General features: G+C 32.7%; 1 protein-coding gene across 1 annotated transcript; it reads left to right on the top strand.

Annotated features, from left to right (window-relative positions):
• LOC115978713 (ubiquinol oxidase 4, chloroplastic/chromoplastic-like) lies at positions 1-5,204 on the top strand. Its single transcript, XM_031100558.1, has 9 exons — positions 1-362; positions 791-992; positions 1,773-1,866; positions 2,375-2,490; positions 2,994-3,102; positions 3,514-3,582; positions 3,902-3,973; positions 4,055-4,102; positions 4,592-5,204. The coding sequence occupies exons 1-9, from the start codon at positions 208-210 to the stop codon at positions 4,813-4,815; spliced, it is 1,089 nt and encodes a 362-aa protein (XP_030956418.1). The 5' UTR covers positions 1-207; the 3' UTR covers positions 4,816-5,204.
• The last annotated feature ends 8,695 nt before the right edge of the window (positions 5,205-13,899 follow it).

Raw genomic sequence — 13,899 nt, 5'->3', positions numbered from 1 at the left:
CCCCCAACACAAGTCGCCCTCATTACCAATTACCAAACTCACAAAACGACAATCTCTTCTAGAAAAACAAAGAAGAAGTAAAAAAATCCCCGCTCATCTTCGTCGTCTTGGCGTTTTGATATTTGACACTTTTTCCTCATATTTCAATCTCATTTTTCTTTCTCCTTCCTTCATTCCTCTGCAAAACACAGTGTCAACAACAACAAAATGATCACAACGACGTTGTCTTCTACGGTGTTTACAACCTCAGCCTCGCCGTTAAAAGTCAACAGATACAATTCCAAACACGATAACTCAGCTTCCTTTTACTCCCAAATCCCTTTCCTTTACAACCCTCTTTCCAAAGCTCCATCAATTTCCAGGTTTGTCACAATAATTCTTGGTCCCTTTTCCCTTTTTCTCTGTCAAATTAAGAAACTTTTTCAGTTTTCTAACAAGGGTTTTACTTCTTTTTTTTTCTTATTTAGAAACTTGTTTGTTACTTTTAATTTGTTAAGATTAAGAAAGATGTAAGAATGGAATATAAACACTCGTTGTTTTGGGAGTGAGATTGTTAAAGTTTAATCACTTACACTTAATGAGCTTCATCAATTGCTGATTTAGTTCAATATTATTATAATTTTCCTCTATTTAGTTCTTAAATTTAGTCTAATCACTGAGTTTTTTAGTTCAAATTTATATCAATTTTTGCATCGTCTGTGATAATTTTAGGTTGTTATTACATTTATAAATGTTGGAAGGAGAGATTTGGATGAGTGGTTTAATTTCCTTTGAGTTTGTGATTTGCTAGGAAGTCGTGTCGGGTCCGAGCAACTGTTTTGAAAGAAAATGAGGAGAAAGTGGTAGTGGAGGAGTCATTTCCGGCAAAGACTTCTCCTGGTGATGGAGGGAAAGGAAGTGGCGGCGATAATGAACCACCAGAGAGTTCATCTTCCGATGCATTGGAGAGATGGGCTATCAAGTTCGAACAATCCGTGAATATCTTTCTCACGGTACACAGCTTATCTCCCTTTCGCTCTGTTCATGTTGTCAAACCAACTGTAGATCCAATGTTGATATGGTGATATGAAATTACGTGTTGCTATGTTTTTATGAAATGTGTGTGCCTACTTCTTTGTTCAGTATTCGGTTGATTCTTGAATGTTATTGGGATAACTATTGACTTAGTATTTAGGAAATATTGTTTCATGTTTATCAGACCCATTCTTTGTAATGGACCACATTAAAATTGGATTCATTAGTTGAATTCAGATTATCAATGTGTTTCCGTGTATAGTATGGTAAAAAAAATGCAAAGAGTCTTTTTTTTTTTTTTCCCATCTACATGGTATTAGTTCCAAACTAGAGCTGCTTAACACATTTTTATATATGGCGTGCAATAATTATTCATGTTTATAGAGATGAATCTTAGATATTTAAATTTACGATGTTAGTCTCATGTTTAATCTGATAAAACTCTGTTGTTGATACCCTTAATCCCATAATTCTTATTGATTGGATAATATGATTCCAGTATATGATGTGTAGATGTAGAAAATATTGTGACTTACAGGTTAGAATATCTGTATCCTTAATCATATAATTTATTTCTATTATATCAGTGCTGCCCCTACCATGACTCTATATTAAGACACGGGAGAACTGAGGAGTTCTCGTAATTACTATTTTGTGCTTGTTATGCTGCACAAGAACTCTTCAGCAGCTAAGGAGCCTCTGTCTATAGCAGAAGTTCATACCCTTTGATAATAATTTAACTCTATCAATCATTCCAGGACTCAGTGATAAAGATACTCGATACCTTGTACCATGATCGAGAATATCCAAGGTTCTTTGTACTGGAAACTATTGCAAGAGTTCCTTATTTTGGTGAGTGCTAAAGTGTTTTCTATTCTCTGTCTTGTTGAATCCTTTATTGGGGATTTTGTAGCCAATGCTAGAAACTGTTTTACCAGCTTGAATGAACGTTCTTAAATTTGTAAGAACAAATGTTGTAGATACCTTCTGAGCTTGGCAAACATGTGTGGTCTTGGCAATTTGTCATCAGGAGAAAAGTTAACTATTCTTGTGTACATCTATTATAACTTGATCATGCTCTAGAAACATGATACATTTGGCATATATATTATCAGTTTGTGAATAAGGAGGCTCCAATGAAAGGTATGCTCAACTTATTACACACGCACAAATGTGCAGCAATTATGCATTGTATCCATTTATGGGAACATAGAAAATTTCATCAGAACTTGTTGATTTAATCTTTGTTTTCAGTAAGTTACTAAAAAAAGACTTTCTTATGCACCTATATTTGAACACTGTAGACCACTTTGAATCCTATCTCTGAATTCTGTTTTGTGATTAAATATTTCAATGGCAGCCTTTATGTCTGTTCTACACATGTATGAGAGTTTTGGTTGGTGGAGAAGAGCAGATTACATAAAAGTGCATTTTGCCGAGAGTTGGAATGAGATGCATCACTTGCTCATTATGGAAGTAATATTCTTTCTTCAAAATTCCTTTCTCATTGTTATAATTGATATAGCACCATATTTGTTCTTCAGTAAGAAAAGTCTCTGTAAAAAGGTTCCACCATTATTTTGATTCTGTTTAGTTTTCCCTGAAAATACCATATCTTGCCCTCATTTATGATATGGTTCATTAAACTTTCCAAAACTGAAAGATTAAGAAACTTTAAATTTATGACCTAAAGACTGATGAGAAAACTTAACCAATTGTGAAGAATATTTATCAGAAGTGATGGAGGCTCTCAGCTCCCCACCCTGCAGGGGGCGGGAACTGCAGGTTAGCTTGACACTGCTCTTCTATGAACATGCACACACACACAAAATAAAGATTTTCTTGTAGAATTCTTGTAGCTTCATTTATTTCCACTAGGCCAACCATTTTGCAGATATAGTCACCTAAAAGATATGAAAACTTGAAATATTACTTGTGTAATTTGCTTGATATTTAAGGTTACATACTTCTGATTGCAGGAGTTGGGGGGAAATGCTTGGTGGATTGACCGGTTTCTTGCTCAACATATTGCAATCGCTTACTACATTATGACAGTCTTAATGTATGTTATAAGCCCTAGAATGGCATGTAAGTACTCGTATCTTGGTTTTACTGTATAATAATTTTGCACCTTCTTTATTCCCAGAATCCTGCTGGCTTCGCTTTTCTGAATGGTTATAAGACTTCTTGTTGTATTTCAATTTTCAACCAAACTGAGACCATAAATTGATTTTTCAATTCAACTTGAAAGCAAGCAAAATGACTCTAAATATGATACTGCTATCTCTTGGAGCTCATAAAAACTTAAATTCTGTTGGTAGTCACTGTTATGGATTGTTCCTAGGAAATGAATTTGTCTTGTAATTTTCAACTTTATTTTTTTACTAATAAATAAGAAAAAAAAAAAACTTTATTTTTCAATTTCTACTTTTCTACAGGGTCACTGCATGTTATTATTCATCTGAAATGCTGATTTTTGTATTCTTGTCACTAGTGCAGATCACTTTTCTGAATGTGTAGAGGGCCATGCATTTGAAACTTACGACAAATTTATCAAGGCCCAAGGAGGTGTGTTGAGAGTTTTAATGTTAATAAATATTAATCTTGCTTGGTTGCACGTGCACACATAACTATTATAGATTCAAAAGTCAATTTCAATAGCATCAGATTATATTTGTTTTGGTACATACAGACCATATGTTGTGTGATGCCTAATCACCTTGTACTACCACTCAGCCCCCATTTGACTCAGGATTCCTTGAGTTCTCCAGGTCTCGCACTAAGACTACTCAAGAAGCCACTGGGTCCTATTAGAATGACAGTAACTCGTACTTCTAAATGAGACTCAATCATTCTTATGGTGTCTGTTCTTTTTGTTTCTTTGTAGAGGAGTTGAAAAAATTACCTGCACCTGAGGTTGCTGTAAAATACTACACTGGAGGTGACTTCTACTTGTTTGGTAAGTTTTCATCTTACAAGCTTTTGTTCCAACTTCTAAGATACTACCTAGGTTATGACATTTCCTCTGTATTCTATGCAGATGAATTTCAAACGGCAAGAACTCCCAATTCTCGAAGGCCTAAAATAGGTAATGTCATTAGCTTTGATGTTTTTCAATATGACTCATTTACCTGCTCCACTATGTCTTTTGGTACCACAAAATGAGTAGCTCAAATTTCATTGCTTTGCTGACTTTTTGAAAGTATTAGTGCTTTCATTTATGTACCCTTGGTTCCAGTTATACCCCTGTGCCAATTGATTAGAGACAGCTTTGTATTCCAGCGGGTGGGTTGCTTCTCTTGGAAAAAAGATTGGCTTGTTAGGCAGACCATGATGGAAGGCCAACCATTTTATTTTATTTTTTTATAAATTCATTGAAGAAGTTCTATTTGCTCAATATATTTCCCTCTTTCCTTTTTTGTTTATGGAGCAATTACTTAGAAGTACATTTTGTGCAACAACCCTTCTAATCTAAATACAAAAGGATCCCATAATCATGAACCGATCTTACCTAGGAAAAAGAATACCAGTCAAAAGATTTATTTTGCTTCTGTTAATTTTCATTCCTTTTCTTCAGAGAATTTGTACGACGTGTTTTTGAACATTAGAGATGATGAAGCTGAACATTGTAAGACGATGAAAGCCTGTCAGACTCGTGGGAACCTTCGGTCTCCTCATTCATATCCAGAGGATGCCTCTGAAGATGACTCTCAAAATGTCCTTCATGAAGCTGATTGTGAAGGTATTGTAGATTGCATAAAGAAATCTGTCACATCACCTCCAGCAAATCAAAACATATGACAGGCATGGAAAATTAGCTTACAATCCATGGATAGGGATACAATCGTATAGACAATCAATAGAGATCCACGAAAGGTTGTTCTACTTTTATTTTTATATTTTACCCACGTTATATAGAGCTGAGGAAGAAATTCATGCTGTAGTTCATCATAATCTGTGACACATCTCTTTTGCTTCCTCTCATAAATTCATCTCCATTCCAAGAATGCTTCCTAGATGACACAGCCTGATGAGGAAGCTTATCAATGTAAAATTAAACCGACATCATTTTTTTTTTGGCTAGATGTATTAACTCAGAACAGAACAAAAGAATTACAAAGAGAGTTTTACGCTTATGGGGTTCTTATGGGGTTCACCTTTATATAAGAGGGATGTAACCATTACATCAAGTTATAAATCCTTGTTTAATTTTACATTGAAACAATAACAAGCTGATTATTTTCCTTGTTCAGGTGCTAAGCATTCATCGCTGCATTTTGCTGCAAAAAGTGTGTTCTGAACTTTGAACTAACCAACTAAATAAAATCTCGTGAGAAGGCCAATTTTCTGTCATTAAAATAAATTCATCTCTTTTACATCTGTCAATCGGTACCACAAAGTTTAGCCTTTTTATTATTAATATTAATTATTAATGGGTGTATTAAATAGAATAGCCATAAATACAAAATAGTATGAGGTATACCCACAGTCTTGCATTGAAAAAAGTATTTGATTTTATTTTTTAATAATTTGATATTGAATGCTGGATATTTATTTTGAAAATACTAGAAAGTGTCGATCATTATTTTGGATGCATAGAGTATAATCTCACAGTTGGATAGAGCCCACCTATTGTGAGTGTAATATTGCATGCATTTGAAACACTAACTAAGCCTTCTGCATCGGTTATTGGTTGGCTCACAACCAAAAAAGAAAAACGTCAAGCTTTCTGTACACAAAAAAAAAAAAAAAAGAGGGTTAGCCAAAATCAATGGCGGAGCCAAGGGAAAAAGCTATTAATATATGCTTATTACCAGGCCAAGACGCATTTGAGGTAAAAAGATTGAACTATTTTTAAGAAAAGGTTATGAAACTGTATACAATACAACCAGCTACTCTCATTTCATGGGAGGATTGGGAGTATAGCCCACTAATGCCATCTCAAAATATAGCCCATCCTATATTAAAATAGCCCAATTCTACTTAAAAAAAATACAAAACAAAACAAACAAATACCTTGACACATAGCTGACTTATAATCTAATATTGTTTGATTTTTCTCCTCTTTTTCTTTGGTGACTTTTTAAACGAATTTCTTGTATTATATAAATAAATTTTTAATAACTAGGATGTTTTTTTAAACCAAAACCAAAACCAAAACCAAAACCCTCCTAATGTAGGGAGGGCTTTCCATTATTACAGATTATTTTCGTTGAGCTATATTTTGTATAAAAAATAAATTTCGTAAAAGTATAGGTGTATTTAGAAAAAGTGAGCCTTTAAAAAAATTATACATTTGTAAAGATAAAAATAAGTTGGCATGTTAAGCTAAAATAAATAAACCTAGAACATATAGCTTTACAAAAATAATAGAAATTTTTGTAATTTTTACTTTATGTACATCTATATAACAACTAAAAACCTTTCCATCTATAAGTATAATTTTAACCTTTTTATAATTAAAATTTCAAAAAGATTATTCATGTAAATAAATCCCTAATAAATAAATATAATGTAATGAATATGTTATTTTTCAAATGGATTTCAAATATTATATGAATATATTTTATTGCACGTGCGTATATGTGCTTGTTAAATGTAATTTTTAACCCCCCTCAAGTCAGATTCTAGCTATGCCACTGGCCAAAATACATCATTTCTTGGCTTGTTAGTCCATAAAATTGTTACCTTCCTTGAGAGAATATTCTAGGTTGCACGTGTTGAATTGTTACCAGATACCTGCAATCCTTTCTTGGCTAGTAAGTCTCCGTACAATTGTTGCTTTCTATGAGAGAATGTACTAGGTTACATGTGTTGAATTTATTCATCAATTATCTGCAATTAGAGATGATAACACGTAAAATGTAAGAATGATTGATAGTTTGAGAGCTATCCATGTCAAAGTGAATACTATCAAGACATCCACCTCAACTATAAGATTAGTCCTTCTCCAAAAAAAAAAAAAAACCTTACAAGTTTAGGGATGCCAAGCCTAGTGGAATTTTCAATTTGTCTCTTATGGCCATAATTTGGTAAAACATTACTAGATGTTGTTCATATGCTAAATTTTTTTTATCAGATTCTTTGTATCAAAAAAAATTTTGGGTTACTTTTTTTTAATCAATTTTCAAATCTGAGAAAGCCGAAAATAAATTTAGAGAAAATTTTTCCCAAACTCTTAGGAGGGCCAGTAAGTAAATTTTAAGGCTCATTTATAATTTATTGCCTTTATTAGTGGAAGTTTAAAAAACTCAGGGGGCACTGCTCCCCCCCCCCCCCCCCCCCGCGGCCGCCGCTTTGTCACTATTCATCATGGCACTATAGTAATCTTTGTGACTTAAAACGGAATTTGTGGTCATTCAATGGTCCAAATGATATTCTTGCCATTGAGTGACTTGAAATTACAACTTTATCATTGACTAAGTGTTCGACCCCAAAATGGGGTGTCTACAAACATATAGTTTATTATTAGTATACAATTTCAAAAATCTTAAATGGAGAAAATAAATAATCGTGTGTTCTATTTGTCCCGAAACACTCAGCTATGATGTGGTGGTAATTGAGTAAGGTTAGGATCACAACTAATTTATATTATGGCTAATATTAATCCACAATGAGAGATTTGAATGAGGACAAGAAACAGCTACATAATAATCATGTAGAACTCAATCCTTATCATTTCATATCATGGATTGTGTTACAAGGGTTTCACTCAATAATAAAGATACTCTCATCTTCTGGAAAATTCTCTATATCTCTTGTGTCTTCTATGTCTCATGTGTCTCCCTTTCTTTTTGCCCTTATCCTTCCTTATATTAGCTCTATCTTCTTCTCTAGGTGGACACTTGGATAACTTTTTGTCCCATTGGGCTCTTCTTTCCTCACATTTTCATCATAAAAGGAGACTTTTGGGGCTTCTTTTATTGTTCAGTCTTGTCATTCTGCATTAAATGCAGTGGTGCTAGGCTAGTGACCTTCATTAATGCGGAGGTTACTGTAAAATCATTAGGAAGCTTCAGAAAGCTTCCTCAGAGAACCTCAAGCCTTCTAGAATTTTTCCTCGAAGGCTCAATTACACCTCAGATGGGGTCCTCGGCATTTTGATCTAGGATGGCGCTATGCCTGGTCTGTGATTCGAAGCTTCATTCTCTTGGAGAGGCTTATTTTCAAAGTGGGTCAGTTAGTAGTGGGCTTATTTCTACTATTTGGCTTGAAGTTTATTAGGCCTTATATATCCATTTCCCTACATGTTCTAAATATTTATTATGTCATTTACAAATAATTTATGTTATCCTATCTTTTATTTTTTTCAAAAAAATTGTGATTAGCAAATGTTCAAACAAGGATTAGAACAAAACGAAATTTGTTTTGATATTGTTAAGAATTGAAATTTGTTTAATTCACAAGAACCAAACAATTATTTTAATTCACCCAACTACTTATTAACATCAATGATTTATAATAATAATAACTAAATTGTTTATTCAGTATTTCACAAACGAAAGCACCTTTAAATATGTCCTCAAGTATTAAAAATCTTCACCCTATCCTTCAATATTTATGTATACTCAAAATACCAAATTACATGTAATCATATATGAATACTCCTTGATTTTGTTGTTCAAACGCTTTTTTTTAAATTAAAAAAAAAAAAAAAAAAAAAAAAAAAAAAAAAAAAAAAAAAACTAAAGTTCCGCCAACCATTATTTCTTACTCCTACTAACTATGAAATGAACTAGACCACCTATGTAAACAAACACACTCATGAAAGCTTTTTCAAGTATCTCTTCTGTGTCCAGAATCCACACCATTTTTATTCGGTTTTAAGAACACTCAAAATAAATAAATTACTAATTGTTAAACTTTACTATTAAACAACTTACTATGAAATAAATTTTAAATTTAATAGATTTTTAATTTCATACTAGCCTCACTACACACGCAAAATGCGTGCGATGAGGCTTTTTTTTTTTTTAGTGGTCCTATTTTTTAGAAATAAAAAACTGTTTTTATTTTAATTTTATATATATATATATATATGAAAATATAATTAATAAGTGAATAAAATAATTTGAAAATTAACAGGAAAGTTGTCCTATTTTTTAGGCAATGTGTTGGTGGGAGTTAAAGTTGCATTTTTACCAGATTGTCCTATAGTTTTATCTCTACTTAAACATAGGGGTATAAGGGAATTTTTAAACTAAAAAAATGAGGAATCCAAACAGGGGAAACCCCTTAAATAATAGTATAGATAAAAACTATATTAAAAATTAAATTTTGGAACTTAAGAAAAAAAATTTTGAAAAATTTATTGATACGAAAAATTCTAAAACGTTGTTAACAGAAATACAAATGAGATATACACAACAAGATAAAGTTGAATTATCTTCATGTATTGAATTTGTTTTAACTTGAAAACTCTGAATGTAAGGCATAAATATATATATATATATATATATATGGGAAAGACCATGAAACTTTATTAACTCAAAATGGCTATATCAGTCTGAATTACAGGTAAGATTTGTGGTGGAACATCTTCTATCTACACAGCACAATTTTTAATGACTACTAATCTCACTAACCTGTGAGCTACCTTATTACCATCTCTCTCAGTATGAGAGTACAGCAATTTTAAATAAAATTGAGCAAAAGAACCTGCATCTTTAATCAACAAACCATAGGCCATCAAATCAACATCCTCCTTCAACAAGGCCTTCACCACGATCTCTGAGTCTCCTTCTACAATAGCCTGATCTATACCAACTTCCAAGCCAAACTCCTTTGCTCAGGCTGCTGCCATGGACTCAATTTTCATTACATTATACTCCTAAGGAAGTTGCAGCACTGAAGAGGCTATCACTAGTCCTTGTGAATTGCGGATCATAACTCCAATTCCAGATTTGCCAGCTTCAGCAAATGATGCCCCATCATATTTATTTTATACAAATCTGGTGGCAGGGGGGACTAGACTAAATGGTGTGGTTGCTGTCGCGGTATTGGATGGTTGGTGATGGATTTATACTCCTCATGACGATCTCGAGCATGCTGTGCAAGATTATCCGAAAATAAAATTAAGATAGTTGAATTACCCTAGTATATAGTTTTTTTTTATTATATATTTGAAAAATCTTAGAGGGATATATATGTTGAAAATAAATAACTATGTGATTGGAAAACAATAATGAGACAAGAACTTCATAATCATAAACATACACATAAACATAAACATTAAACATAAACATAATAAGAACTATTTAGAAAACATAAACTTCATATGTGATTGCAGAAATTTTCTAACTTAAAGCTGCTATCACTTGGCCACTATCATCATGGATCAAGACCCCCACACCTATTGCTTTTTGGGTAGAGAAAACAACCCCATCAACGTTGATTTTATACATCATTGTTGGTAGAGGGGCCCAACTAACTACACGCACCACAAGAGGCTGTTGGGAGACACATTTTGCAGCCATATACTCTTCCAAATACTAAGTTGCCTTCTGTACTATAGCCATGCCGTTCATCTTACTGCCTCCATGTCAAATTTCATTGGATTGAACCACATTACCCATGCAATAGTGACAAACCTGACCACTTTATCCTCTACATAGGAATCAGCCATTATCAAATACCACAACGTGTCCATAAAGGTTCAGATCTAGACTGTTCCGAAGTGAAATGTAAGGTTAGAACACTTTCACACCTTCCTAGCTCGCTAAAAGCCCTAGAAAAAGTGGCCTAATGTCTCAAGATTTCAAACTACACTCCTTGTAGCAACTCTCTTGCAAGACATGTTTCCACAATATTCTTAATAGTAAGGATATTGTGACATACTCTCCACGCAAAGTATGACATTGTTAGGGATTAAACTTTCATAACCTTTCTAAGCAATACTTATCACAGCAACTGTCTTGCAAGACATGTCTGCGCAATAGATTATCCTTTGTAGGAAGGATATCACAACAAGCTCTTTACACTTTTCCAAAACCGTCAAAGTTAGCTACCATCTAAACTATTCCCAGAATATAGAGTCCGAGAGAGTTCCATGGCCACCCTATAAGCACTGCAAACATAGAATAAGCCATTCACTACTTTCAGACCAAATTTACTTGTCCTTTAGAAGGTGAAGACTTAGCAGAATACTCTTGATAATTTTGCCACATAGGGAAGGAAAACAACATCAATAACCTCATTTTCCCAGCTAGCTTCCTTTACGAAAATCAACTCATTTACTCGTGTTTTGAGGTGCAAAAATTGCATAGGGGTCACTACCTTATGTGTAGAGGATGTAGGCATCCATTTGCCCCCCCCCCCCCCCCCATATCCTTATAGATTCTCAATTTCCTACATTCCATTGCAGCCCATGTTGCACTAGATTTTGAGCCGCCATTATACTTCACTAAGCATACGATAGGTTGTTTCGTAGAAAAGCTTGAATGAACTCACATTGTGGGAAATATCTAGCCTTGAAAACCTGAAAGACCATAAAATCCTATTTTGTTTGGAGCCTCTACCCCTGTTTTGCCAGGAGTGCCAAATTGAATTGCTTTAATTGTCGAAAACCTATACCACTAGATGCGTTTGTTCGCAAAGTTTTTCCCAAATAATCCAAGCCATTTTCCTCTTAGTCATGTTTTGATGACTATCTTAATGTCTTTAGTGCTTGTAAGCCAATTCATTCGTACTTGACTTGTATAATTTTAAGAATTATCCATCGATAGATCTAGCATATTCATTATCATTAATATCCATTAGTTTGTATTCAATTTTGTCATAAACCTCACTTATGAAGAATGATCCTTCCCACTTTGGGAGAAATTATACAATGCACTTGGAGGACCATGTTACTTATGTCCAATGGTCTTCCGGGTGACATTTTTTATTTTCCTAAATAAGAATCCTTATTTCCTAATGGAAGAATGACTTTTCAAACCAAGTCTCCTACAGCAAGACTTTTTTTTATTCATTAATCATAAGCTCTAGTCACCTTTTACCTTTGAAAAATTAAAAGTATTTAAAATAACAATTTGTCTCTCAATCATCTAAATCATCTAGTTCATCCATCATGGCACTGGTGATCTATATGACTTAAAATGAAATTTGTGGTCATTCAATGGATATTCTTGCCCTTGAGTGACTTGAAATTACAATTTTGTCATTGATTTAGTGTTCAACCCCAAAATGGGGTGTCTACAAACATATAATTTATTATTTGGATACAAGTTCAAAAATCTTAAAGGGAGTTTAAAAAATAAAGAATAATGTGTTCTAAAACTACTATTTTTAAATAAAATCCTCATACATAAACATAAACACAAAAATGAACATAATCATGTTAGTTTTTCTTCAAATATACAGATGAAAATTTATTGAAATTTTTACATGAATATTTGATTTTATTCGGTAATTTACACATAACCTATTTTATCCTATCTTTTCTTTTCTTTTCTTTTTTTCTTTTTTCTTTTTATAAAACCGTGATTAAAAAATTTCAAACAATGACCAGAACAAAAAGAAATTTGTTTCAATATTTTTAAGAATTGAAAATTGTTTAATTCACAAGAAACAAAAAAAGTTTTTTAATTCACCCAGCTTATTAAAACAAATTATTCATAACAATAATAACTAAATTGTTTACTTAGTTATCTAAATGTATTTGCAAACAAAAGCACCTTTAAATATGTCCTCAAGTATTAAAAACCTTCACCTTATTCTTCAATATTTATGTATACTCAAAATACCAAATTACACGAACACTCCTTGATATTGTTCATCAAATGCTTTAAAAAAAAAAAAAAAAAAAAAAAAAAAACCTAGTGCTCCAAAATCCTTATTGCAATTATTTCACACTCCTACTAATTATGAATTGAACTGAACCACCTATGAAAATAAAACCTACTTATAAAAGTCTTTTCAAGTATTTTGTCTATGTCCAAAATCCCCACCATTTTTATTCATCAGTTTTAAGAACACTCAAAATAAATAATTCACTAATTGTTAACCTTTACTATTAAATAACCTACAAGGAAATCAATTTTAAATTTAATTGATTTTTAATTTAACATAAGAGCTATATTAAAAATTAAATTTTGCAACTTAAGGAAAAAAAAATTATTGATACAAAAAATTCTAAAACAATGTTAACAAAAATACCTACGAGGATAGGCGCAACAAGATAAACTGAAATTCTGTTGGTAGTCACTGCTATGGATTGTTCCTAGCTAGGAAATGAATTTGTCTTGTAATTTTCAACTTTTTTTTCTTTACTAATAAATAAGTAAAAAAAAAAAAACTTCAGTTTTTTCAATATCTACTTTTCTACAGGGTCACTACATGTTATTATTCATCTGAAATGCTGATTTTTGTATACTTTTCACTAGTGTATACTCTAGATAGCTCTTTTATAAAGTTCTGTCTGGTTTCTCCAAAAAAAAAAAAAAGATTATATTTGTTTTGGTACATACAGACCATATGTTGTGTGATGCCTAATCACCTTGTACTACCACTCAGCCCCCATTTGACTCAGGATTCCTTGAGTTCTCCAGGTCGCGCACTAAGACTACTCTGCAAGAAGCCACTGGGTCCTATTGGAATGACAGTAACTCGTACTTCTAAATGTGACTCAATCATTCTTATGGTGCCTGTTCTTTTTGTTTCTTTGTAGAGGAGTTGAAAAAATCACCTGCACCTGAGGTTGATGTAAAATACTACACTGGAGGCGACTTATACTTGTTTGGTAAGTCTTCATCTTACATGCTTTTTTTCCATCTTCTAAGATACTACCTAGGTTATGAGTGACATTTCCTCAATATTCGATGCAGATATGTAATGTCATTAGCTTTGATGTTTTTCAATGACTCATTTACCTGCTCCACTATGTCT

Source organism: Quercus lobata, chromosome 3 (genome assembly GCF_001633185.2).
Source record: "Quercus lobata isolate SW786 chromosome 3, ValleyOak3.0 Primary Assembly, whole genome shotgun sequence".
In the NCBI taxonomy this organism is placed as follows: Eukaryota; Viridiplantae; Streptophyta; class Magnoliopsida; order Fagales; family Fagaceae; genus Quercus; species Quercus lobata.
Note: the sequence above shows the minus strand (reverse complement) of the source record. Positions and strands in the feature narration are given on the sequence as shown.

Excerpts from the sequence above, each read along its gene's own strand:
- LOC115978713 (XM_031100558.1), top strand. The coding sequence starts at position 208 with ATGATCACAACGACGTTGTCTTCTACGGTGTTTACAACCTCAGCCTCG. Across the intron at positions 1,867-2,374 it reads TGCAAGAGTTCCTTATTTTG|CCTTTATGTCTGTTCTACAC; the intron begins GTGAGTGCTAAA and ends TTTCAATGGCAG. Across the intron at positions 3,583-3,901 it reads ATTTATCAAGGCCCAAGGAG|AGGAGTTGAAAAAATTACCT; the intron begins GTGTGTTGAGAG and ends GTTTCTTTGTAG.